Source organism: Hetaerina americana, unplaced genomic scaffold (genome assembly GCF_022747635.1).
Source record: "Hetaerina americana unplaced genomic scaffold, ioHetAmer1.1.p SCAF_7, whole genome shotgun sequence".
NCBI classification, from domain to species: Eukaryota; Metazoa; Arthropoda; class Insecta; order Odonata; family Calopterygidae; genus Hetaerina; species Hetaerina americana.
The window spans coordinates 17,007,404-17,032,408 of NW_027287316.1; the positions used below are offsets into that span (position 1 = coordinate 17,007,404).

General features: G+C 36.6%; 1 protein-coding gene across 2 annotated transcripts; it reads right to left on the reverse strand.

Moving 5' to 3' along the window:
- Positions 1-706: 706 nt before the first annotated feature.
- LOC139696553 (uncharacterized) lies at positions 707-23,771 on the reverse strand. Of its 2 annotated transcripts, XM_071595356.1 has the most exons (7): positions 12,142-12,231; positions 8,648-8,723; positions 6,838-6,908; positions 5,657-5,836; positions 4,603-4,812; positions 2,235-2,400; positions 707-988 (listed from the first exon to the last, which is right to left on the reverse strand). In XM_071595356.1, the coding sequence occupies exons 3-7, from the start codon at positions 6,904-6,906 to the stop codon at positions 855-857; spliced, it is 759 nt and encodes a 252-aa protein (XP_071451457.1). In that variant the 5' UTR covers positions 6,907-6,908; positions 8,648-8,723; positions 12,142-12,231; the 3' UTR covers positions 707-854. The 2 variants fall into 2 exon arrangements, with proteins under 2 accessions (XP_071451457.1, XP_071451456.1); XM_071595355.1 differs by lacking the exons at positions 8,648-8,723; positions 12,142-12,231 and adding an exon at positions 23,609-23,771.
- Positions 23,772-25,005: the final 1,234 nt, after the last annotated feature.

The following is a 25,005-nucleotide window of genomic DNA, read 5'->3' on the forward strand; positions in this document are numbered from 1 at the left end:
ACAGGGAGTCAGACAAGAGGCTATATATAGTAACATCGAATTACAACAAGTATTGTGACAAGTTATGTAATGTATATCATTACTTTACATTCACTTGTAGCACAGAAAATGCACTTAGGACGTGCCATTTTCTTGGCTAGAAATTTTATTTCATTAAATGTGTTAGTTATAAGATCAACATTTTATTTTCGTTAATGAAAGAGATCTGAAGTTGTCTCAAATGTGTCCACACTCTCCCCCAGTGATCAAACTTGGTATGATGAGAAATAATTTCAATATTTACCAAGTCACCCAAAAAGCTATTGCTTAGACATCATGAGCAATACCAAATGCTATACTTACATGAATGTGTTCACTAAAATTAAGCAAAAATCTTGTAGATGTTCTAATGGAAAAAGAACAAGCTTAACAATCATTTAAGTAGGAAATATCATCCAATGGAAAGCATCCAACACTATAATATCCATTCTAAGGCAAATCTAACCCATGTGATGCCTTCAGTAATGTATATTAATTTATTTTGAAAGTGCTATACATCATAAGGGATCACATATAGGTTGCACTTTCCTCAATAAAAGTTATTATAATTCTTTAGAACAGCAGAGATTAAAATATGACACATATCATATGATATTCATGTTTTTATTTAAAAAAGTATTTTTTTCAATTGTTACTAAAATTAATTAAACATGCTGAGCACCAACAATTAATCATGTTCATAGTATTTCACTTGGCAAAATATTAATTTCTAAAAAAATTCATCAATAGTAGTACTAGAACTTTCTCTATGTAAAATAAATATTTATATAAGCATACAAGTATTTTCAAAAATTTCTCCCCAGTCACTTAACAAATTATTTCAACCTCAGATGCTCCTTAAGTTCTTTATTTGTCGACTTGCACTTAATGGTTGACGCTTCTATTGCACCAATAATTGCTGCTCTCATCCCTGATTTTTCCAGAAAATGAAGTCCTTCGATGGTATTTCCTAGTAAAAATAAAAGCAGCTGTAGATAAGGTTAATTGGTGAAGCATTTACTTTCTTTTATATTAGATCCCTGTAAAATAATACAATCTAAACAACATAACATGAAACATTGGTTTATATGTACTGCATCCATGGTTCCTTATGGGTGCCATATTTTTCCACCAATTCATTTCACACAAAATGGTTAACTAAAAACCAGCTCATGTCAAACATTTTCTTGGCCTTAAAAAATCTCAGAAAATGCTCTTAGATCACACTCAATAACATTTTTTGCTGTAATTTTGCAATCTATCAGTGTTCCTAATGGTATATTTTCTCAAAATAAGTCCCAAACTTTTAACCAATATTTTACAGCAACACACATGATGTTTCCATTCTTTTAATGCTGCTATCGCATGCTGAATAAATAAGGTGAGTTTACTCATATAATAAATTTGTCCCTTTTAATTTTACCAACACATTTGTCCGAATTCCAGATGATATACACTACTATTACTGCGGATAACTAACAATTAGGTGGAGAAAAAAATGTTAATATGGAAATAGTTCAACATAATATTCAGTCAACACAAAAGTTTTGGTTTGAAACCCTGCATTTTGTCTCAACTAGCTTCAATACAACTGTACACACATTTATCCCCAGACATATGGGTGATTCTTCACTCTAGATTATAATATACATCAACGGCAGCCAGAAAAAATTTTATATCGAGGTCATAATTCTTCAAATAATTTACCACTTCAGGAAAGAGTGGGAATAAGAGAAAAACTTTTAGGTAAGCATAGAATATTGGAGGAGTAGAATATGCTTTTTAAGAAACAATAAGGGGGGCAGAAATTATGAAGCACTTAAGAAATAAATAATGAATGAAAAATGGATTCAGTAGCTAGTAAAAAGTCTGTTTGAAGTCCACAAAGGGTTTAACAGTTTTCATATGCCATCATAACCCTACCTCAAATAGGCCAATTACTTATGATAGATAATATAATCAGATTACATATTTATATAAATACAATACAATACATTATGTAATCATGCTACTTAGTGAATTATGCAATGCCACAAGCTTTCATATCATGTAAACTTCAGAATTTGAGGTATAAATGCTATTGAATATTTTTCATTGCAAGAAAGGTAATGGTTTGTATATCTATTTATAGGCAAACCCCTTTGCATGTATATCTTCAATAGATTCCCTTTACTTAAACAAAATAAGATTACTATAGTTTTTGGCAACACATGTACCTCCAGGTGATGTGACCTCATCACGCAAGACAGCTGTGTGTTGACCAGTTTCCTGTATCATTGTGGCAGCCCCAAGCATAGTCTGAGACACAAGATTAACTGCCAGTGCCCTTTGTAGGCCCATTTTCACTCCTCCATCTGCTAGTGCCTCAGCAACTGTAAATAACTGGGGAAAGAGATTATTTCAATTAAAGGCTATTTCCAAGGGAAAACCATCATAATATTAGTGCTGTCTATCTTATTGGAGAAGATTTAAAAAATGATCATGTTTTTGCAATAGAAAATATAATATAATTAAAATAATATATTTTATTCATTTTGACAAATGGTATAATCATGTTAAATGTAGTCAATATAAATATTACTCAATATATAAACATAAATAAACATACATGTGATGAAGGTTGACACAAAAGAATTCATCAACTGAGTAAAGAGGGTTAGCAAGTGTAGTTGTGCATTCAAGATTATACGATACTGTACCATGCAGCTCCAAAACTATTGGAATAACTGTCTCAATTTCTATCCTATATCTCCTGCATCAAATATTTGTATGCTCTTCATCTCCTCATATCTAACAGCATTCCAAATTTCCTTATCTTCCTCTCTTACCATGCTCTTTCAATGTATGATGATCTTCTGCATGTAGTCCCTCCTTACAATGTGTCCAGCTTTCCTTCCTCACACTTTTCAGCATGCATTTTTTCTCTGCAATATTTTCCAACACTTTCTCAACCACAACCCTTCAAATTCAATGTATTATCATCATCCTTCAACCAAGCTGAGTCTCAAATTGTTCACTTTAGTTTCCTCTTTCATCCTAATAGTCATCTATACAATGCAATGCTTCATATGCAACACTTTGCCAATCTTCCCCTATATTTTCCATTGATACTCCTAGTCACCAACAGTTTCTTTATCTTCCCAAAGTCTACTTTTCCTTGAGCAATTCTACTTCTGGATCCCTTACATTCCACACGATGGGTACTTCTTTGAATAATCACCCTTGCTCAAATTTCTTCCCATCTACCTCAATTTTTACTGGTTCATTCTTCTTAGAAATTATCATCACCTTCCATTTCTTGATGCTTATTTCCATTCTGTACTCCTTCCCCATCTGCTTAATTTTATAAATCTTGCATTCTCTTCAACTCCTCCTTGCTCTCTGCTCTCATAGCCTGATCATCCACACATTTGATAGCCTGCAGTCTTCTGCCACCAACCACAGGACCCTTCCTTCCTTCTAAGTCATCCTTCATTAACTTCTTGCCATTTATCATATGTTGATGGGGGCATGGTAATCCATGGGTAGAAGTATGGGACTACTGACCTGAGGGCCTGGATTCGATTCCTGGGCAACCCTCTCTGGGCATCCTCAGATCCACCCAAGCTGTATGATTTTTTGGGTAACGGATTTGCCTGGGAAACCATAGCCGGCACAGGGAAAGGAACTTGCCCCCCTATCCTGATGTGTGAATTTCACATGCTGCTGGGCTTAGTAGTGGGTGAACTCTACCATCACCTACCAAGCTGGCCTTCAGGTTGATTACTGCATTCATGGTGTTTTTATTATTTGTTGAATAATATTGGGGACATACAACACTCTTCCTTCAATATGATTTTATCTACTCCTCACCATTACTCTTTATTCCTTTCACGGCTCCTTTATTAGCCTTCAATCTTTTTAGTCTACTCTGATTAATTTTATCATATTCCACAGAATGTTTCATTTCTCCCCACTAAATGCTTTCTCAGATTAAATAAGGCAAATGCATTATGTTCATCTCCTTTGTAATCAACGTTATCAGGTCAACTATGGTATGTTAACTAACAGTGTTAACTATGGCCTTGTTTCCCTTCCTCTTTGTAATCCAAACTGGTCCACGGACAAGTTAAAATCTCTCTTCCTCCCAAACCTTTTTACAATTATTTTGACCACTGCCTTTGCTGAATGTACTATGAAACTAATATTGCAGAACAGCTTGCAGGCTTGAGCATCACCTTTCTTTGCCAGGGGTGCCATCATTGTCTTCAAGATATCCCATAAACACTTCCCCATTTCATATAAGAGTATCTTATTGAATGGCTCAGTGAACCAATGTATTGCACTTCTAAAGCCTTTAGAACCTTCATAACATCCTATTGTATTTAAAAGACTAATGAAATTTGAATCAATATCAGAAGTATGGAAGCTATATGGTCCTTCATGTGGCTTTATTGGAAAATTTCATCGATAAAATTTAGATAGAACTTTTAGATCTAATAGGAGAATGAACTTTCAGTGACACCAGTCACATATTGTTTTTTATTTACCTCAAATATCCTCCCTTTTATTATTTGTCAATAAAAAGTGAACCTCTGTACTTACGTAAGCAGGACCAGCACCACTTAAAGCAGTTACAGTATCCAAATGAGACTCATCCATCAACCGATGGCATGTTCCAACTGCTGAAAAAAGCTTTGCAACTGTTTCTGCAGATGTTTCTTCGGAAGCTACAAAAGCAGATGCCCCTTTACCCACACTCACACAAGTATTGGGCATAACTCTGGCTATTTTAGGAGTCGAAGGATGAAGAACCTTAATGCATAAACGAGAACATTATGTGATTCATACAATTAATATTGAATTTTGCAATAAAAGAACACAGCAGGACCACTAATTAAGTTTCTAAGACCTTAACTACTCTAAAAGATGTTAATTAAAAAAGCACCTTCCTATTCTCAAAAGACACTTGTATCAAACATCCACAAATTTTCAAATGTACTTAACTTCAATAAATATTTTGTTAACAATAAATATTTCATACAACATAAATGGATGACGAGTGAATTAGCCAGATTTTTTTAGAGTGTACATCCTTCAAAAAGAAAACCATGAGGAACTTGTCTATTGGAATTCAAAAACATAACTTTGTCTTCCACAGGATGAGACTACCAATTCTCATTTTCAAAATCATTTAATGGAACACACTTATGCCCTTTATTAATTGCCTGCTTAATGCAATATAAGGATCACTTAGCAAATATAAAGGAAAATGTTATGAATACAAAAACTCAACCTGTCCTAACAATTTAATAACACTATCATATTTTTTTCATTGCAGGAGTGAGCTGAAATTGCCTTGAGTCATAGAGTTTATCTTCCCACAAAGTAGCACTTTACAATATGAGTGATAATTGTTAAAGGAAAATTTGTATGCATAAACTTTTTGAATAAGAAAGTCCTGAGACTAAAATTAATTAAAAAATACAGGTGCACACAGTTAAATATTAATCTTTAAGAATGTGTGTATTCCTGAAAATGGAAGATATCTTTTAAGGTAATGAATGTAAATAATATCTAATGCAGGGAAAAGTGTTGGGAATTTAATAAATGATTTTAAGTTAAATGTTAGTCAAATGAAAATCATTATGACAAATACCTCCTTTATGTCTCCAATTTCAATGCCCATAGCAACAGATATGAACAACTTTTCATTCGTAACAGCAGTTTTTACACTTTGAAGAACTTTGTTCATGACATTGGGTTTAACAGCAAGTACCACCACATCAGACTCCTTCACAACTTTTTCATTATTATTTGTTATTTCACATCCAAGAGCCTGCAGGTAATGAATGAAGAAAATGTCAAGTTGGTTTTTAGACTAACAGTGATAATTAAGAACTAAACAAAGAAGACTGACAAGATAAGCATTACAAAAATATTTTTACAATTAAATGCTTTTTTTAAATTGATTACAGCTTCATAAGCTATCACCAAATACATAGCCTATCAAATAAAATGATATCGTTACATGGTATCAACTTAGGCAAAGTGAATAATATACTATGTAAGGTGTCAATCCTATCGCCAATTTTGAATATTTAAGAAAAACTCTATACTGATATTTCGGTAAAGAGTTTTTCTTTAAAATCTCTTAAATATTTATTGTTAATTAGGCACACTTAAAATTTCAAACTCAATGCCATTGAGAGTTTGCCCATATCTTTAACAAACAGACAAAATCATGAACAAAGAACCGGAAATCATCAACACTCCCTTATTTAACCTGGTTCCCAAGTTTAAAAGTGTGCAAGCTACACAGCGTCATAGAAAACACACCTCCTCTCCCCTCCCCACTCTCAGTCATGCCTCCCCCCCTTACCAGGAAACCAGTCCCATGCCACCTCAACCCACCTCCTCTCACTTGAAACATATTCACTTGACCACGGATGGTACTTTGCTACTGTTGTCTTTCCCACTCTCAAAATTTTCCACTCCAGTTGGTCACTTGGTGGACCAAAATATTGGTAGAGAGTAGTTCTTAAATATTCAATTGACTTCTTACATATTCACAGCCAATAGTTCACACCATCTTTGAAAAATATTCAAAATTATTCACAATCATTCAAAATCAGTCACACATTTTATTTTACCTGATTTTCATGATGATGGTTCATAATTTTGACTAATTTATATAGTTACAACTTTTAAAAAAAGGCTCCCTAATTTCTCACTTAGGAATTATTGTCCTACATAAATAAATAGGTGAGTACCTTAAGTGCATATTATTTGAGAGAGAAAAATGAATAATAACATTTTCTTCAACTTTATGCCACTCACCTTGAAAGCATCTAAAAATACTTGATCCTGAGGAGGTGAACTAGCAATGACGAGATCAGCTTTTGTCATTCCTGAGAAGAATATGAAGAAGAGATCATTGACACAGAATGAAGACCACCCAATGCAATACCTACTATTAATGTTGCCACCATAGGGCTTATCACTACTTTGGGTCATAGGAAAAATTATTCCAGAGGAAGGGAAGAGCAATGTTGGCAGGCTCTCCCATCTTTGTGCAACTATGTGAACTTTATTTTCCAATTTTTTTTATAAATCTTTTAATGCAATATTACTACACACATATGGTCAATTTTACTTACTCATACTTTTTCTTCATTACTATGGATATTTTTTAATGATTAACCAAGATATTTCAAAATGTCTGCAGAGGTGTTTACAGATAAAGAGACAGAAGAGAGTTACAGTGTTTGTTTTACATAGTTTTCACTTCTCTTAAGCATTCCATGATGCACATATTTTCTTATGAAAAGTTACCACTTTACTCCATGGCTATCTCAGCTGACTTCTCTTAGAGACTATAATCCACATGTATGAATGAGAGGTCTATTTGAAAATTAATCTTCCATTTTTATATTTACTATACAAGCTGTATTTACTCATACCAAACAATAGTTATCAACATGAAGTTCAGTGTGATAGGTGAGGGTAAAGCTCACTCACTACTAAGCCCAACGGATGTGAAATTCACACCAGGGTAGGATAGAGCTCCTCTCCCTGTGCCAACTATGGTTTCAGAGGAAGATCTGGTACCCAGAAAATCACACAGCTTGGATGAAGATAAGGGTGCCAAGAGGTATGCCTGGGAATCGAACTCGGACCCTCCAGTCAGAAGTTCAATGCTCTTCCCACTGGACTACCAAATCTGTTCACATACAATGGAGCTTATATGCACTCCAGTTCCACATGGTACAAAGAACTAGTTCAGATTTAACCCTTTAATTACTTTAATTTAACCCAGATTGAACTCTTGGTCCCTTGACCAAGAAAAATTTCTAATGGAGGTATTTTTAGAAGTGGCTGAACAGAAAAGTTAAATAGTCCCTGCAGGCACAGTTAAAAAGTTCTTAGAAAATGTTGGAAAATTTGATTTACTGTAAGTAAATAGGTAGGAAACTTGGCAGGTGACAACATATGGAGGATTAAATTCATTTCCATTTTTAACACATTAAGTTAGAGTAGAGGAGGGGGAATCAGCATATAGTGAGAGAATGCTTGCTTGCTGCCAGCCATATTTAACTGTGATATCCATTCAAGTGATAAAGCCATACACAATAAAAATATACAGGTAGTTTCCATACAGTAGGAGGAACTTAACTATAACAGTATTGCCATTATTGAATAAATGAGGGAAAGTGAGAGATGAGAATAAGAAAATTATGTAATAAGTTTGATGTTAGCATTTGCTTACTTTGAGTAAACCTTAACAACGAGTTACAAGTAATTGATACCAATATTGGTAGTAAACATAATTATGTTGGAGCTGTGTAGCCATCTACCTATTTACATCAAACATGTGAGTTCAGGTGGCATTATTTCCATATTTTTCAGATTTAAAATATTTATAGATGCTCGTTGAATTAAAAGGCATTGTGAAACAATTTAGGAGAAAGCAAGCAAAAAGGAAAATCATGGAAGTATATACACCTCCATTATTTTGCTAATTGCACATTTATAAATTTTTCATTTAATCAAAAAACATTTTCCACTGAGTGAACAAATCACTGTGTTTTTCAATTTTAAAAACATTATTTACCATGCAAGCAAAATGCTTCTATTAGTTATTACCTACCATGTGTGGTCCACAAGTGTGGTCAGGGCCAGATTTAGACCTTGGGGCCCCGGGGCACTTCAGGTTCAGTGGGACCCTCATACACAAAAATTAAAACACATGAAAAATCACCAAATTCATACATTAAAGTCTGTTTACTGCATATCAAAGGTGTTTAAAAGTTTTAGGTACATAAAAAGGCTAAATGAGTTATATATCTGCAGTAAATACATTTATACATGCAAATACATATTAGGAAAACTCCTAAGTATCCATAGTATTAGATAAGATAAATAGTGCATTTAATTCAGTAAATATAAGAGTCAGTGGTTTTATTCTATTAGGATTTCAAACCAGATTCACATTTACACCGATAATGAGTCTCCCTTAACTTGTAGATGTCTATTTTTAGTGTATTTGCACTCAATTATGGAACAAACTTGGCCTGTTGAAAAGGCATCCATCTTTGAATTTACCAGCACACAGTAGTGATGCTAGGGCAGCATCACTGCACACAGTGGAATGTGATAGCTTAATGTTGCGTGCTTGAATCATTTCTTTGCTTTTGAATGAGCTAGTTGCTGTCTGCTGCCCGAATGAGGAGGTGACGTCATACCTGTCCACCAATTTTCGATTTCTCTCAAGATGACAGAACAAGTTGATTTTGTTGGGTTGCACCCATTCAACCATGACTCATCTCTGCCACAGGACCTGCTGGACACATCCTCAATTTCTGAACACAGTGATGACTGAATGGCCCAAAATAATCAACTTATTCATTTTTTTTAGAGAAATCGAAAAGTGATGAATGCATATGACAGCACCCCACTAGGTTGCCAGTAGGCTCACTCAAAGGCATAGAAAAAATACAAGAATACACAATAAGCTGTCTCCTTTCACTGTGCACAGTGGTGTTACCCTAATATCCCCACCATGCATGGTAAAATTCAAGGTCATTTCTTTTTCAGCAATATGTATGTTCACCCTAAAGTCTTAAGTTCACTTGCATCCAGACTCAAAATCCTAGATGCTGCAAAAATCTCAAGTTATTAGAGGCTTGAATTTCAAAATTAATCTTTCATCAAAGTTCCAGAAAGAACCAGTATGCCATTATTTTAGGATAAGCCTAAGACTATGATAAATAGTAGTAAGTATTGGGAAAGTTCGGATGATATTGGTTAACAGACTTTATAGGTGAAAACAGCTTTTATCAGTGATTTATGGTTCATAAAGAAAGCCTTGGAGCTGCACAAGTTTAGACCTCTTGTGATTGTAAGGAAGGGGTCATATTGGTCACTAAACTTGTTTATAAAAATCTGTTTTATGACCCTCAAGCATTCTCTCCCAGAAGCACATTCAACTCTGTGACCTCCAGATTATCTGGTGAATATGATGAGATAACCAGATCAGTAAAGACATGCCTCCTCAGGAAAAAGAGATTTCCTTCTATCATATTACTTTCATAAGAAGGAAAATAGAATGGAAGAACTCAGTCTAAAAATAGTCAAAGAGCAAAATTACGGTCAACAGTAGGGTAAATAAGGTTTGCAATCAGACACATTTACTCTTAAGCATTAATTTTAACCAAATTGGAAGGATTACCAGCAGAACTAGTAGGGAAAGTTATAGGAATAAATGCTAACAAATAAAACTAGTTTTAATGACAATCTGGATGAGTACATAATATAATAATAATAATCTTTATTTGTTCCTATAAGACATGTTTTTAACATATATGGAAGATGTCATATTGTCTGCTCATATTCTTTGCAGACATCACAGCTTAGATAATACAGAGTCAACATATTCTCAAAATAAAATAAAAATGTAAATAAACAGAGTTAAAACCAAAACAAGAACCTGGAGCAGTAACAGGAGTGCCTCTGTTGAGTTATTTATGAATGAAACCATTTGCCAAAAGAAAGGGACATGAATTCATCAACTATATAGCATTGATACTCACAAAGGAATTGGTATAGTTTAGACTTAAACAACAAAAAAATATCTATTTCCCTTGATATTTTTCTCAAGTTTCCTCAATAATACTGAGTCAAAAGCCTTTTTAAAGTCATAGAAAACAATTACATTATTCTTTTTATCAAGTTCAAGTAGGATATCATGAATGAATTTATTTATAGCAGTTTCAGTTGATTTTTTTCATGAAACTAATTGAGAATCAGAGAGGATATTGATTTAACTTAAGAAGCACAGCAATCTATTATACTTTACTTATTCAAGTAACTTGGAGAACACAGGTAGGATAGAAATTTGTCTCTAGCTATTCATGTTTTATGGATCACCTCCTTTAAATATTGGGATGACTGTGGCTGCTTTTAGCCTATTGGAGAATATGCCTGAGGATAGAGATTCATTGACTAAATGAATAAATAATTCCATGGATTACTGAATGATTTACAATTCCTTTTAATAGATAGCATGGTATCCAGTGCAGTGTTTCTACTTATTTTTTAATAGCACTGCTAATTTCTTTGTCATCAGCAGGCTGAAGAAAGATTGTAGAAGCATGGTTAGGCATACCCTGTAATAGTGTATTAGGACTCAGTTGGTGACTTGTATTATTAAGCTGTCTTGTTATGGAATTGAGAAAATTTGCATAGAGTAGGTTGGCAATATTGTATTGTTGGGTAGCAAGAACATCGTTATGAGAAACAGCATCTATACTTGACATCTGGAATTCTGAGGACTGAGGATGTAGGGGAAGGTAGGATTGGGATGTGTATAATAGGGCATTGGATGGAAAAGTTGGGGCAGGGATAGTGAGGATAGTATAGAGAGAGTTCAGTCGAATGCTGTTAGGATATTATAAAAGAGAGTAACTCTATTTAAATACTTTCATGACTATTACAACAGACGTTTTCAGAGATATTTTACCACAGGGTATTTGAAGGGGTAATAAGGAAGGTGTTCTCATGTTCAGCTTTTATCCTATCTCCGAGTGGGAAAATTCTCAAAATAATAAAACGAAAACCAGTCCGCCAAACTTTTGAGCTTCACAAAAATTCTCAGCGGAAACCGTAGTGACGCTCGCGCGTGGGTGCGGTCGTATATTAAATTGCCAAAAAACTTTGGAAACCTACAAAGTGGATAATAAAAAGTATCAAATCGATGTAGTGTTAATCTAAGCTCATCTCTGGGAGCAGTGTGTTGACCAGAGCGGAATAATATCATCGATGAGGATCGGGCGATCGATCAATGGGGCGGTAGCGAGAAGGGTTGGGAGAAAGAAAGGAGAAATGGATGAGGGGGAAGGAGTTGCGGTAAACGGTAGGGTTCAGACGATTAACTCAAGTTTCCTAACTACCCACCGATTATCAAAGTGTAATCCGCGTGAAATAAATTGAAAAGTTCTTTGGATAGGGTCACCCAAAAATTCATCATTCATTCGTTAAATTCGATTTTCCGTGGTCCTATATATTTTTTCAATAACCGTTATGTATTACGTTCACTAAACTTTTTAAACCCACAAATAATATAACCACAGGAAAATGACATACCTGGTAAAATAGGGGGAAAGAAATGTAACTATTAATGAAGAAGTTACTCTTGTATTTCGCCACTCCTGGATCCTTATCTTCCGGTGTTTCTTCCTAGCTCTTGAGAGAACGACACGCCAAGTGAATTCATCGCCCGAGTATGTGGGGGTGATCACCCCGTAGATATGTCGAGTTCTCTTCCAGTGAAAAGGCCGCTTAGCTGTCAAGTTCAACACCTCTTGGCCTTCAGCTCGAGGGTAAAATCAGCGTTATGGTCAAATAAATGAGATGCGTCGAGCGGTGGTAGGCCGAGGTATGTGTATAAAGTAAAATTGCAAGTATGCATTTCCATCGCGCTCCAAGTAATACAGGCCGTCGCTGATAAGAATCTGCTGTATTTCCATTTACCAACACCTTTTTTTTCTTTTTGAGTAAAGTAATGAAAGCAACAAGAATAGTGCTTATTGTCTGCGATGAAAACGGAAGGAGTTACAGACTGTTGGACGGAATAATTTGAGAATTCGCATTCTAGTAGTGTGGAGTATAAAAAATTAATAAAAGCGAGCCAAGTGCATTAGATGGCGAAATCGAACGCAAGAGAATTTGAGACAAGAAAAAGATGAAATTATAAGAACAAAGAATTTTGAAGAAGGAAGAATTTGTACACATAATGTTATTTTTAGTAATATTCCGTATGTGCGCTAGTTGCTTATAGCCTATGCATGCAATGTGTTTAACTATAAGCACAGTTCAGCTGTAACAAACAATTGAAAGCGAACTGTCCAAAGTGGTAATCCGGTAACTTTGGTCACTCTCCCAGTTTATATTTCTCACCACGCATTCATAATTAATCGGTTCAATACTGTGAGAGGGACAAGTTTTCCGCATTAATGCCGCAGATTTAATTTTGTGATCTAACTTACTACAATAAATGTCCAACGTAAAACTTAGAGAAGGCTAATTTTAAATTCACCCTCGTTTTAGTGACACCCCAAAATTTTACTTGTCCCTGGCGAAGTCAGCAGAAGAGCAGTGTTCTCTTGGTTTAAGCAGAAGGTCCTCTTACCGCTCCCTTCATTGTCCTCTAAATTTCTAAACTTTTCACACCCCTTCCATCCGAACATGTTGCGAATTCGTTCCCGTCAAAAGAAAACGGTTTTTCGATCGATTACTTTATAGTCTTTCGCCATTTTTCTATTTCGGAATTTCTGACCGGCGATAAAAATGCAAGCGGTAGACATGAATATATACTACATTGATCAAAAAGTTCCCGGAATAACCACCGTGTGGCGCTCCCATCGTTCCGATTTGAGTTCTGTTTTTTTTGTTAAATTGGTACATCTGTTGTTGATATTCCCTTTAAATCTTAGTGTCATAACTTGACATTTGCAAAAGTTACGTAGCCAAGAGTACATCTATCTCTGTGTGTGTTGGCGATTTTTTACAATTTCAGAAATGGATTTAAATTTGCAACAACGAACTTGTATTAAATTTTGCGTAAAAAACGGATTTAGTGGCGCACGGACGTTGGAAATGTTGGAAAAGTGTTTCGGCAACGATTCTCTAAAAAAAACGGTCGTTTACCAGTGGCACGAGCGGTTCAGAAGTGGTCGTGAGTCAATCGAAGATGATGAACGCAGTGGCAGACCATCGACATCGAAAGTCGGTGAAAAAATTGATAAAGTAAAAGAAATGATGGTCAATAACCGCAAATTAACCATCAGAGAAATAGCGGAGGACTTGAACATTGCCTATGGATCCGCCCAAGACATTGTGGTTAATGATTTGGGTTTCCGTCGTGTAGCAGCAAAGTTGGTGCCAAAAGACCTCAATTTCATGCAAAAAAGAGACCGTGTTGACGTCGCAAAAGACATGATTTGCGAGGCTGAATCCGATCCCACATTCATCAAAAGGATCATTACTGGAGACGAGACGTGGGTTTATGAGTACGACACGCAATCCAGACATCAGGCAAGTGAATGGCGTTCACCAAATGAGCCGAGACCAAAAAAACCACGTCGTTTTCAGTCAAAAAAGAAGGCAATGCTGACGGTTTTCATGGATTACAACGGTGAAGTGCATCATGAATTTTTGCCAGAAGGCCAGACAGTAAACAAAGAGTATTATTTGGGCGTTATGAGACGTTTGCGTGAAGCAATTCGCCGAAAGAGACCAGAAATGTGGGCAGAAAACTCGTGGATTTTGCACCAATGATAACGCACCGTCGCACAGTGCTATCATTATTCGTAATTTTTTGACGAAAAATGCAACAAATACCATCCAACAGCCACCGAATTCACCTGATTTGGCTCCCTGTGACTTCTTTCTGTTCAATCGAGTTAAAAAACCATTACGGGGAACGCGTTTTAGCAGCCGAGAGGAAGTAATGGAAAAATCGCAGGAAGCACTGATGGACATACCGAAAACCGACCGTAACTTTTGCAAATGTCAAGTTATGACACTAAGATTTAAAGGGAATATCAACAACAGATGTACCAATTTAACAAAAAAAACAGAACTCAAATCGGAACGATGGGAGCGCCACACGGTGGTTATTCCGGGAACTTTTTGATCAAGGGTATGTTCACGTATGAGTGGTCACCCGTAGAAAAAATTCGCAAAATATACAGAAGATCTCATTCCAGTTTTCCATTCCAACTTTCATTTACCTTCCTTCATTTTAAGTATTCTAATAATTGTAAACTTTTTTGATCATTGATTTTTTTAAATTATAAAATGTCAAAATTTCCACCCGGCCCAAGAAATACGTGGTGGTGATCTCCTCGAGCCAATGTGTGCGAGACACATCTGTCCTTGTCTACAAACGAACCTTTTGCCTATTCCCTGTCCTGTGCACGATGAGTACTCACGCGGATGCGCTCGGTCGCGTGTTCCCTTAAATAGCTATTAAAATTTCCACTTGGGCGTGTGAGTCATCGTCTTGAGCTTCGAACCATATCGCTATGGGGTGGGACGTAAGTTTCCATGGTCAGTGGGCTTAAGCATTCATTGTCTCTCCCTTTATCATCTTCGGATGACTTTCGATGTTGACCTTGAGAGTGGATGTCACAGTTTTTTAGGAATACTTGCACGTGAGTACTCCATGCCAAATGCCTTTAGGTTTCCATTTGTCTGCCAAAATACTCTAAACTCAGGAATAGGGTGGGTATGGTAATTTTATTCTCCAAGCTTGAACACGTTTGCATTGATTGCATTGATTTGCAAAAATTGCATTTGATTTTTGGAATTACGGAACCTATTGAATCTTCAGGAGAGATTTTTACTGAAAACACCCCAAATCGACGATTTGTTGTTTTGGGAAGTTTTCAAAGGCAACTGACAGTACTGAACTGCTGTAATCACTATGTCTACTAATTTGATGACATTGTGCTTTCAAACATTCAACATTTCCAATTAGAGTAAAAATGAATCGCAGTAGTAATGATAATAAATGAGATATCAGAAGAATAAGAAGACTTGCTATAAAATATGAAACAATCATAAATACCTAATAACTTTCCAAGGGTAAATTAGTACTAGTAATGCCCATTTCACCTCATTGTTGCAGAAACTACACAACTCGGACCGAAACGACCGCTTTTTCTTGTGGCTCAGTAGTATTTTTAAGGTTAACTGGGATTCTGAATCAATTTTTTACTGTCAATCCTCTCAATATTAGAAATAAAACTCACACAGTTTACTAAGAAGTAACATATATTCATAGTATTCATTCAGTTCATTCGATTCGGAGAAAGAAAAAAAATCCACAACGTCCGAAATAAACTAATAGAATATTAAGACATTGGGGAGAAATGGAGGGAAAACTTTAAAGCCCTCTACCAAGGACCCAAACCGCTTCAAGGTGGTTTAATTAATGAAGAAATAATGACAGAAGGCGGACAAGGTCCGGAAATACTGATAATCTAATGCGACAGAGCCGTGAAAAACTAGAACAACTACATTCTAGTAGTTGACAAAATAAACGGAGAAATAATCAAGGCACTCGGGGTCAAAGCGAAGGGTATCCTCTCGAAATAATCAAAGCTACGACAGTGGAAAAACACCCGAGGTCTTCGAGAAGAGTGCGGTGATTGCAATATCGAAGAAACCAAGAACAGATAACTGCGAAGAGCACACACAGAACATTGAACCTGTTGTATCACGCATCGAAAATAATTACCACAATAATTAGCCTCAGATCCGCGAAGAATCTCAAGAGACGAATAAGTAGGAAAAATCAAGAAGGGGGTAAAATGTACAAGTTATCAGGGGGTTAGGGAATCCACAATCAATATAGAAGAATGGAGGTCTGCAGTCAACCAATATTAAGATTGAAGTATTAATTGTGATGATAATAATGTTACTCATTAGTGGATGTGATTGAGATCCGTCTTCGTGTATTAAGTGTAAAATCTGTCGTCAAGTTCATAAAGAATTACATATCATATAAGATATTAGGAAAATTAGGCTGTGCTCGACAAACGACTAAACCAGTTGTAACAATGCGGCTAGTTTTAAGTTAAAACACAAGACAGGGTAATTTTTACGTACAACTGAAAACGACAAAAATGTACAGTATTAATGTTTTACTTCCCTAGAGACCTCACGATATTACAGGGAGGCAATGCAAATCGGAGCAGCTAAACGAAGACTATATCAACGGTTGGTTTTGTGGCTTCTGAAATCATCCCCTATTTTGAACTGAATCCAGCTGCATATGGCCCTCCGTGCCGTCTGCTAACTAGCTCTCTTCAGTTAAAATTTTAAGGACCTTATAACCAGAAATCAACCCCAAGTTCGTTTGATATATGAGGGGAAAGCTCACCTAATACTGAATCGGCGCGTGAAATTCGCACACTAGGTGTGGGGGAGGGGGTCAGTTCCTTTCTCTTTTCAGCCTATAGTTTCCCAGGAAGATTTGGTACTCGAAAAATCACGCAGATTAAGTATGATCTGGTGCTTTCCCGGCGTATCAGCTTAATGAAGTTTTCTCGGGTCTTCCACCTGGTCAGGGGGTTCCATATTGGTCGACGTTTCGGAGCTCGACTCGAACATCGTCTTCAGACAGATGAGTCATCTGCCCTGAGGACGATGCTCGAGTCGAGGTCCGAAACGTCGGCCAATATGGAACCCCCTGACACGGTGGAAGATCCGAGAAAACTCAATGAATCACAAAGGTTCACTGCAAAATCTAGAGATTTTTAATCAAAACAAAACTTGCCGGAAAATCATCAAAATGTCTTAAATTCAGCAAATCTTCAAGAATTAAAATATACGGGAATTTTTCGACAGAGAAAGACTAGCTCTCAGCCAAAATATCTTCAAATCAGCAGCATTGCAAAACCTAGTTTTCTTAAATTTGAATAAAAACCAAAATTTTCAATAAAAATTATATTTGCTGAATGAGCCAAATGCCTTAAATTTAGAAAGTTCTCAAGATTGAAATTCCCAGTCATTTTCAGCAAAAAAAATTCTAGCTAAAATCATTCACAATGTCTCAAATTCAGCAGGTTTTTTGCGCTTCTTTCGCTACCGTTGCTACGGAAATAGTTGGAAACCCATTGCCCGATTGATTTACGCTAACTGATGCGTCGGTAAAGCCCGCTCGTTTCCGATGAGTCGCTTTTACAGGCGTCGCCTGTATGTCGACCAAATCTCGGAATCCCCCCCCCCTGGTGCATTCGAATTCATTGTTCGGAAACAGTAGTCATGTGCTCAAAAACATAGCAATGCCACCCGGAAGTTGTGACCTCGGCATTGCTAAATACAATACTTGTATGTATGTGAACAAACGTTAAATGAGAGTAGTTGAGGTGGAATTTCAATGTGACGAGTACGGAAGCCTACTTCGAGACTTCTGATGGCGATCTTGTTGGATTGCGAAGTGGCGGAATTGGTAATTATAAAATTAGCGTTAAATTAAATTGATGATAACGTATTGTGGGGATTTACTCGGAATTGAAACCGCGATCTTAGGCCAATAGCCCAGCGCTAAACCCACTGGAATACCACGTTTCATTTTTTTATATTTTCTACATTTCACGTCATTCTTGTTCTCATTCCTGCTGGTGAATCTCTAAATACTGTTTCACACGTCCAATTGCAAGATGCATTAAATAGTTTTCATACCAATATCATATACATAGTTGGGAGTATTAGATTTTCTTCAATACTGCGTCTTTTATTGTGCGCATTGAATATTTTGCTGCCAAAGCATAGGCATGCAACATCTTGTATATGTGCTTTTCCCCCACAAGTATCATGTATTTATGCAGGTACACAATCCTCAGATACACTCACTACTGTAGCAAGCAACTTAAAAGGGGCCCACAAAGATTATTCGCTTTAGCTGATGTGCTAATCAAAGGTTTCAAATAACGCTACGAAAAAAAATAGTCCCACTCTAATGATTCCTGTCGGCGAAAATATTCAGCGCACATTAGCCTGCTCTATTTCTCTTCCGAATAATCATGCTAACATACGTGAAACAGCACACTCAGAGCGCCTCAAATTCGGCATGCATGGTTGATAAAAAGTCATTGAGCGAATGAAAGCTGGTAACATTTCTGGCTCGATTATGAAATCATTTACTAAGGCAACCATGCTTAATTAGTTCGTTGGCCTTTCACGGTGCGTCAACAAACGTAGCATTAGCGCCTAAGTCCGCAGATGATTGCAACCGCCGAGGTCGTATCTTCTCGTCAATCCTTTAATCATTGTGATAAGAGAATCCTATATTGATTCTCTTATCAAAATGTAAACTGTCGGAGATACAATATTTAACTTGGGTAAACGCTATCGAACAATGGTAGTGATATCCTCTTCCAAGGAAAAGTTTTATAAGTACGGAATAATTAGTCGTCACATTTACAGTTCTTTAAATCCATTATTCACGTCTTGATTAAATTGGGTTAAGGACTCCAATTGAACTCTCTGAAATTATATTTAGCACGGCGCTTATCTGTATTTCGATATTGTGCTCACTTAGTATCTACAGGAGATGGTTACTATCGTTTGGTGGCCTACCGTTTTAAAGTGGGTTTTCGGATGGGCATAGCCTCTCCCAAGGTATGAGCCTCTCTTCTATGCCTCTCCCAATGAACCAACACCTGGCATCCCACACTAAAATAAACCCATCTCCAATCCCGCAAATTCCGTCCAGCATCCCTCTATCCTTTTCCAACCCCAATCCCTTGTACTTAACATCCACCCCTCCATCACAGTCTTCAACATTCCGTCGCCAATCAAAATGCTCTGCATTCATCTCTCTGGCCACCTTCTGATTTATCCCAACAACACTCTCTCCTCCAACATGCACAGTTTATTTTCCTGTCCATACATTTTACCTTTCACATCCTTATCCATAACCACATCTCAAAAGCCCAAACTCAACGCTTGCAATTTTGCTTCCAAGACCAGTTTTCCGATACGCACAACACACGCTCCATATCTAAGTTTGCACTCGCTTTTTCCTAACTTCCTTACCCCTTGAAAACTTAGACTAACGCAATTCTTGGTGATTACCGGCAGTACTTTAAGGAATTTGCTGGACATCTTGGTTTAATAAGGTACACTTAGTTATTCCACAATGATATTTAATAGCTTACGACCATCATTTCGACGATTAACGCCATCGTCACCTCATTATGCTATTAAATTTCATCGTGGAATAACAAAGTGTACCTTACTTAACCAAAAACACAATCCTTCTTTTTACACCCCTACTACGTACTTTGGCCGTCTTGGTTCAAGGAAGGCCAAATTCTTCAGTTATGACATCTGCTTCAGCTAATGACCTATGTTAACGCTTAACTTAGCCTTCCTATTTCTCGAGAAACTCATAACCTTCGTCTGGCTCACATTTATTCTCATTCCATACCTATCACACTGATTTTCTAATGCGCTCCGCAATGACTAAAATGCCTTGGCTGACTAAAGTTTGATCATCCACAAAGCTAATTGATTTTTTTGAATTCCCTCAGATTTCCACTCCTATCTCCAATTCTTCTATGCCTCTTTAACTATTTCCTACCACATATAAGTAAATATATATTAAGTAATATAAATCACGGATAATAATGCTGTCTCACTCTTCTTCGTAACACTGCCCAACCGGGGCATGTACATGTTATGAATAAGTCTTCTTTCCCTCCAATCTTATATTATCTCCCTTTCTAAATTAATTAATTCTAACCCATTTACTTAATCGACCCCTTATCGAAATCAAAGAAACAAGTAAATCAAACATAACCCGGTTGTGCTCCATGCTCCTTTCTATTATGAGTTCCCGTAGTTATCTCATTACTGATATGGCATCACGCATCCCTTTCATCTTCCTGAAACCAAAAATCATCCTCTACGTATGTAACCTATTGTTCTCTTCTCGATGATTGTAAGTACCTCTTTTGTTGTATGTGAAATCAAAATTTTAATCTTTAATCCTCATTTATGGCTGTCATCCCTTTCATGGGATGGGAATTAATAGTTACCTGAAAAAATCTTTCGACCAATTTCCTTCCTCAGAAATGCTATGAACTGATCCATAAAACTCTTCCTTTCCCGTTTAATTAAACCCTTGATTAGTTCCACGGGAATGTTATCTATTCCCACGACCTTATTTGAATCCTTTTCCCCCAATGCCTTTTCTATCTCGCAATCAAGTATGCCTGGTCCAAAAGTATCCCCATCTCCGTCATACTTGCTGGCCTAATATCTTTACTATTCAGGTCCTCTATGCATTCTGTTATTCCTCTCTAGCCTTTCTCGGTTGAATCAATAACTTTATTGCCATATGTTTAATAATGTAAAAGGATTTTCTCTTCTTACTTCCAGATAGATATATCATATTTCACCTTTCTCACAATATATGGTATTAAATGTACAAATAGGATCAAATTTAAAGGATATAGGATGTTTATCTGCATTAACATTATGGTCACATTAAAATTGGGCATCGTGCCACACTAATATATGCGATAAAAACGTCAACGAAATGTAGTTTGCTCCACAACGTCTTGTGCATCAAGAATGTTTGTCTCCCATTAATTACAGGAGACTACCGTTTAAGGTAGGTTTTGGATGGTCAGAGGCTAACTGCAGCAACATATTTAAGGCACGCTTAACAAGACACCACCACACACCACAAAAAAACACACACACACTTTTTTCTAGTATATATTGTTTCAGTGCAAGCCATAGCGAGGTACTTAAAGTACATATATGAAATGATTAGCTGTCTCCCCTAAATGAAAGACATGTATCCAAGTATTACCGGCTAAAATGCATTTGGGACCGGCCATGTTCGAGGTGTGTAAGTCCGTTCAAAATTATTTCATGTCATGTATTTATTTCTGGCATTTGGTTGTACGCTTGGTAGTATAAGAACAATGAATCCAAGCGTAACAACACTTAAATTTTGATACATGTCATTGCGCCGATATGTTTTCCATTATAGTTTTAAGCAGATTCCTTCCATTGGAGAAAACAGCGCAATTGTTCTCCGCACTAAACAGGTTTGATTTGAACAATTTGATGTAGAAAAATTAGACCATTTGCGACGATTTCTCAGCATTTGGGGTGAAAGATTAGAAACACCGAAAAAAATATTTGCAAGTGGGTTGTGGACATAATTTCAAAAAGGGCTTTCGATGGGCTCATTTCTTTCTCAAATAAATCACTTTCATAGCAGTGTTCATATTTAATTTTAGGATCGCAAAAAAGAGGTAATGCAGGCATGGAAAAATTAGAAATAAAGACCTGATAATTTCGTAAATATTAAATTTCTTTCGCATTCAAGATTTTTTCATGCATCAATGTTCAAAATTATAAATATGATGATATAATATTAATTTTATTCCTAGAATATTTAACTCTTATGGCGATTGCTGTAGTTTTCATTCTTTCAAATGACGAAGTCTTAAAAGGCATACCATAAAAAGTGAGATTAGTTCTACTAGTGATATAACCGATAGGCTCCCGGATTATCAGCTCTGGATTTTTTCCAGTATTTATTGCAAATATTTGTTCACTCTGACATATATGCTTCCCGCAGAAAGATAAGACCAGTAGCGAGCAAGTAGCCAAAATGTCGCTCTTGGCAGTCACGGTTACTTCTTACATGAGTACAATTATAAGGAATCATCTTCACACATCTCAAAATGGAATGAGTTTCAGCATGCAGATTGCATTTACTGCGCACCTAAACAATCATCGAAGGGGCGCGAAAACAGGGTATTTTCTTTTTCCGACACAAAAGATGAATACAACTTCCATTATGCATTTGATCACCCATTTCTTGTTTATGCATATTGTCATCTGGTGAGGTTAATGGATAGAATTGACAAAAAAATTCGATGCCACTATTCTTAGTCTCCTGTACGAATTAACCACGACAAGACAACGATAGTATGTTAATCTTTTTGCCTTATTAGTTAAGAATTGAATACAACAAAGTCATAATTTTCTTCTATTAGGGACAGGAATTTTTTAAATTACCAAGCGCTTATTGAGCAGGCGAAAAATCTACCATTGGTTACCTCTACATAAATCCCAGGACATTTCAGGCACTTTAAAATAATAAAGAAGAATAGTAAAAAAATCTATTCAACCTATGATACGAAGACTCTAGGACAGGCAACGCCTGATTAACGCCATCACAACAAGTCCACGCATTTAAATCATACATTTACAAAAGATAAGTAAAAGCAAATATTATTCTCGGTTCTTACTGAAAAGTCCGGGACTGGTGAGCATGGAACAGTAACATGATTCAACTGCGCACCTTCTTAAAGGATCGATTACTTAATCATTACAGAATAATCAACGAACTTATACATAAATATGCATGTACGTTGCGTCGGAAACAAATTACTCACACAAAGCTGCGTAATACTTGGCCATGAATGTGAGAATTAGGTTCACCTTCGTGGTGAAAGCATGGCTAGCAAAGAAATGGGAATTTCCTATGCCACTTACGCCGCTTAAATTTAACTTGGCTGATGAATGCTCAACATTGACAATGGCTTGTCACTATTACATATGATTAATTTCCTTTCATAATTAAGCAATAATATGCTATGAATTATTTTTGCTTCGCAAAAAGTATCACAATAATTCACCGACTTATTATTAGATTTATAACCATACATTTTCCCGGTTGTTGCGGATGAGGAAACCGCAACGTAAAATCCTTGTGACACTGACGATAAAGCACAACTACACCATACACTCCGAAAATTCAACGTAGTTCTCTAAATCGTCGCACCTCTAATCGCCTCCCGTCAAAATTAATGCAGTTAGAACAAGTGGACATGGCAGTGGGATGCCTAGAATTGTACATATCTTGAAGCATATGTATGTGATCTCCAACCGTACAAGATCCGACTAAGCAGAATCGCTAATCACCACACACTGCCAAAGAAGTAAAATATGGCAGGGAATAGATTCCACTCAAGTCTGGACTAATTCTTATTGGTTTTAATTGACTTACCTGAAGCTATAATTCCTTTGGCAAGAGCTTGAGCCATCTTCCCAGCACCAAGGAACCCGATTTTAAGAGCCATTATTGGTGAACCACCGTAAACAGTATTAAGACAGACAGGAGACCTCGTACGTTGCACCAATGTATAACTGATGACTGGATGATATGCAAGACGAACAATTTCTCCATCGCTAGTGGGTTTTAACCTTTATCTGTTGAGGGGATGCTTGGGAAGGAACCTTGGCTCCCTTATCTTCTTCTGAATGAAACATATCTAGACGGCACGATGGGTTCAAAGAGTTCAAAGCCGAGGCATCGTTTATAATCCTAACAAGCAACTACGCTCGCTTCGTTAAGGGGATGTCCATAAATGTCACCGCATTGATATTTTAGATGTTCGATTCCATCTCACTATCTGTAATCTTCGGAGAAACAAGGGGCAAAGTGTGATGTTACTATTTACCGATAACTGCACTTTTCTGAAAGAAATGCGTCGCTTGCATCACTGAACTGAATGAAAAAAGGTAACACATTGTTTTAAGAATTTTCAAAAAACTCGAAAGTAATAATATTGGTGTGAAGGTTTTCTTGACCAACATGAAAATCAAATTTTGACTACAACCGATTTAAAATTTCGAATAATGCGCAAGGGAAAATCAACATATACACATGCACCAAGACAACATTAGTGACAATGAACCGGTCACACCTACAATATACCACTTAGGTGAGTTTTAATAGTTTACGAAGCAATCACAAAAAAACGAATCACTGAGCATTTCTCCCACCCCTTCTTCACCACCACTTTCTTCTTTCCCTCCCTCTAACTCGCCCACAATACTCATAACCAGGCCTCGCCTCGAATATGGACTAAAGAACCGCACCGGTCTCTTCCCGTGTCAAATCTTCCGTTTTGAATGTTCTCACACCGATGACGATCGCCTGGTTTACCAAGATATCGATTATTCGTATCAATGGTGGGAATGGGGGTTTGTGAAATTCAGAAACTACTCAATGTTAAAAAAAAATGATTTTTAACGCATTAAATACGCCCTGACCGATTTGCACATTTTTTATAGTTAAATGAATGGCTTTTGGAAGCGAGAGGCTTACCCCTTGATGTTAATGTGAAAAAATCGATCCAGGTCAAGGTTTACCGTAAGTGTGGAATATTACTTGGGGAGTATTTTTTATTATTCAGTCAGGGAACGATTTCTTCAATTTTTCCTGTTTCGTTTTGCGCAATACACATATTTTTGTCAACTCTCTGGTTAATAGTAAACGCATCAGTTTAATATGTAAAAGAAATGAAGTCCTGGAGGCAGGCGCGTATGTGGGACGCGTACGAGGACAGCAGCAGGACGTCTGCGCCGCACTCCCCTTCTTGCACTGCAGCTATTCCCAAA

Bases quoted from the DNA above. Each gene is read 5' to 3' on its own strand.
- LOC139696553 (XM_071595355.1), bottom strand. From the start codon at position 23,681: ATGGCTCTTAAAATCGGGTTCCTTGGTGCTGGGAAGATGGCTCAAGCT. The intron at 6,909-23,608 runs GTAAGTCAATTA...TATTCTTCTCAG, and splicing joins CAAAGGAATTATAGCTTCAG to GAATGACAAAAGCTGATCTC. The intron at 989-2,234 runs GTACATGTGTTG...TATTTTTACTAG, and splicing joins TGAGGTCACATCACCTGGAG to GAAATACCATCGAAGGACTT.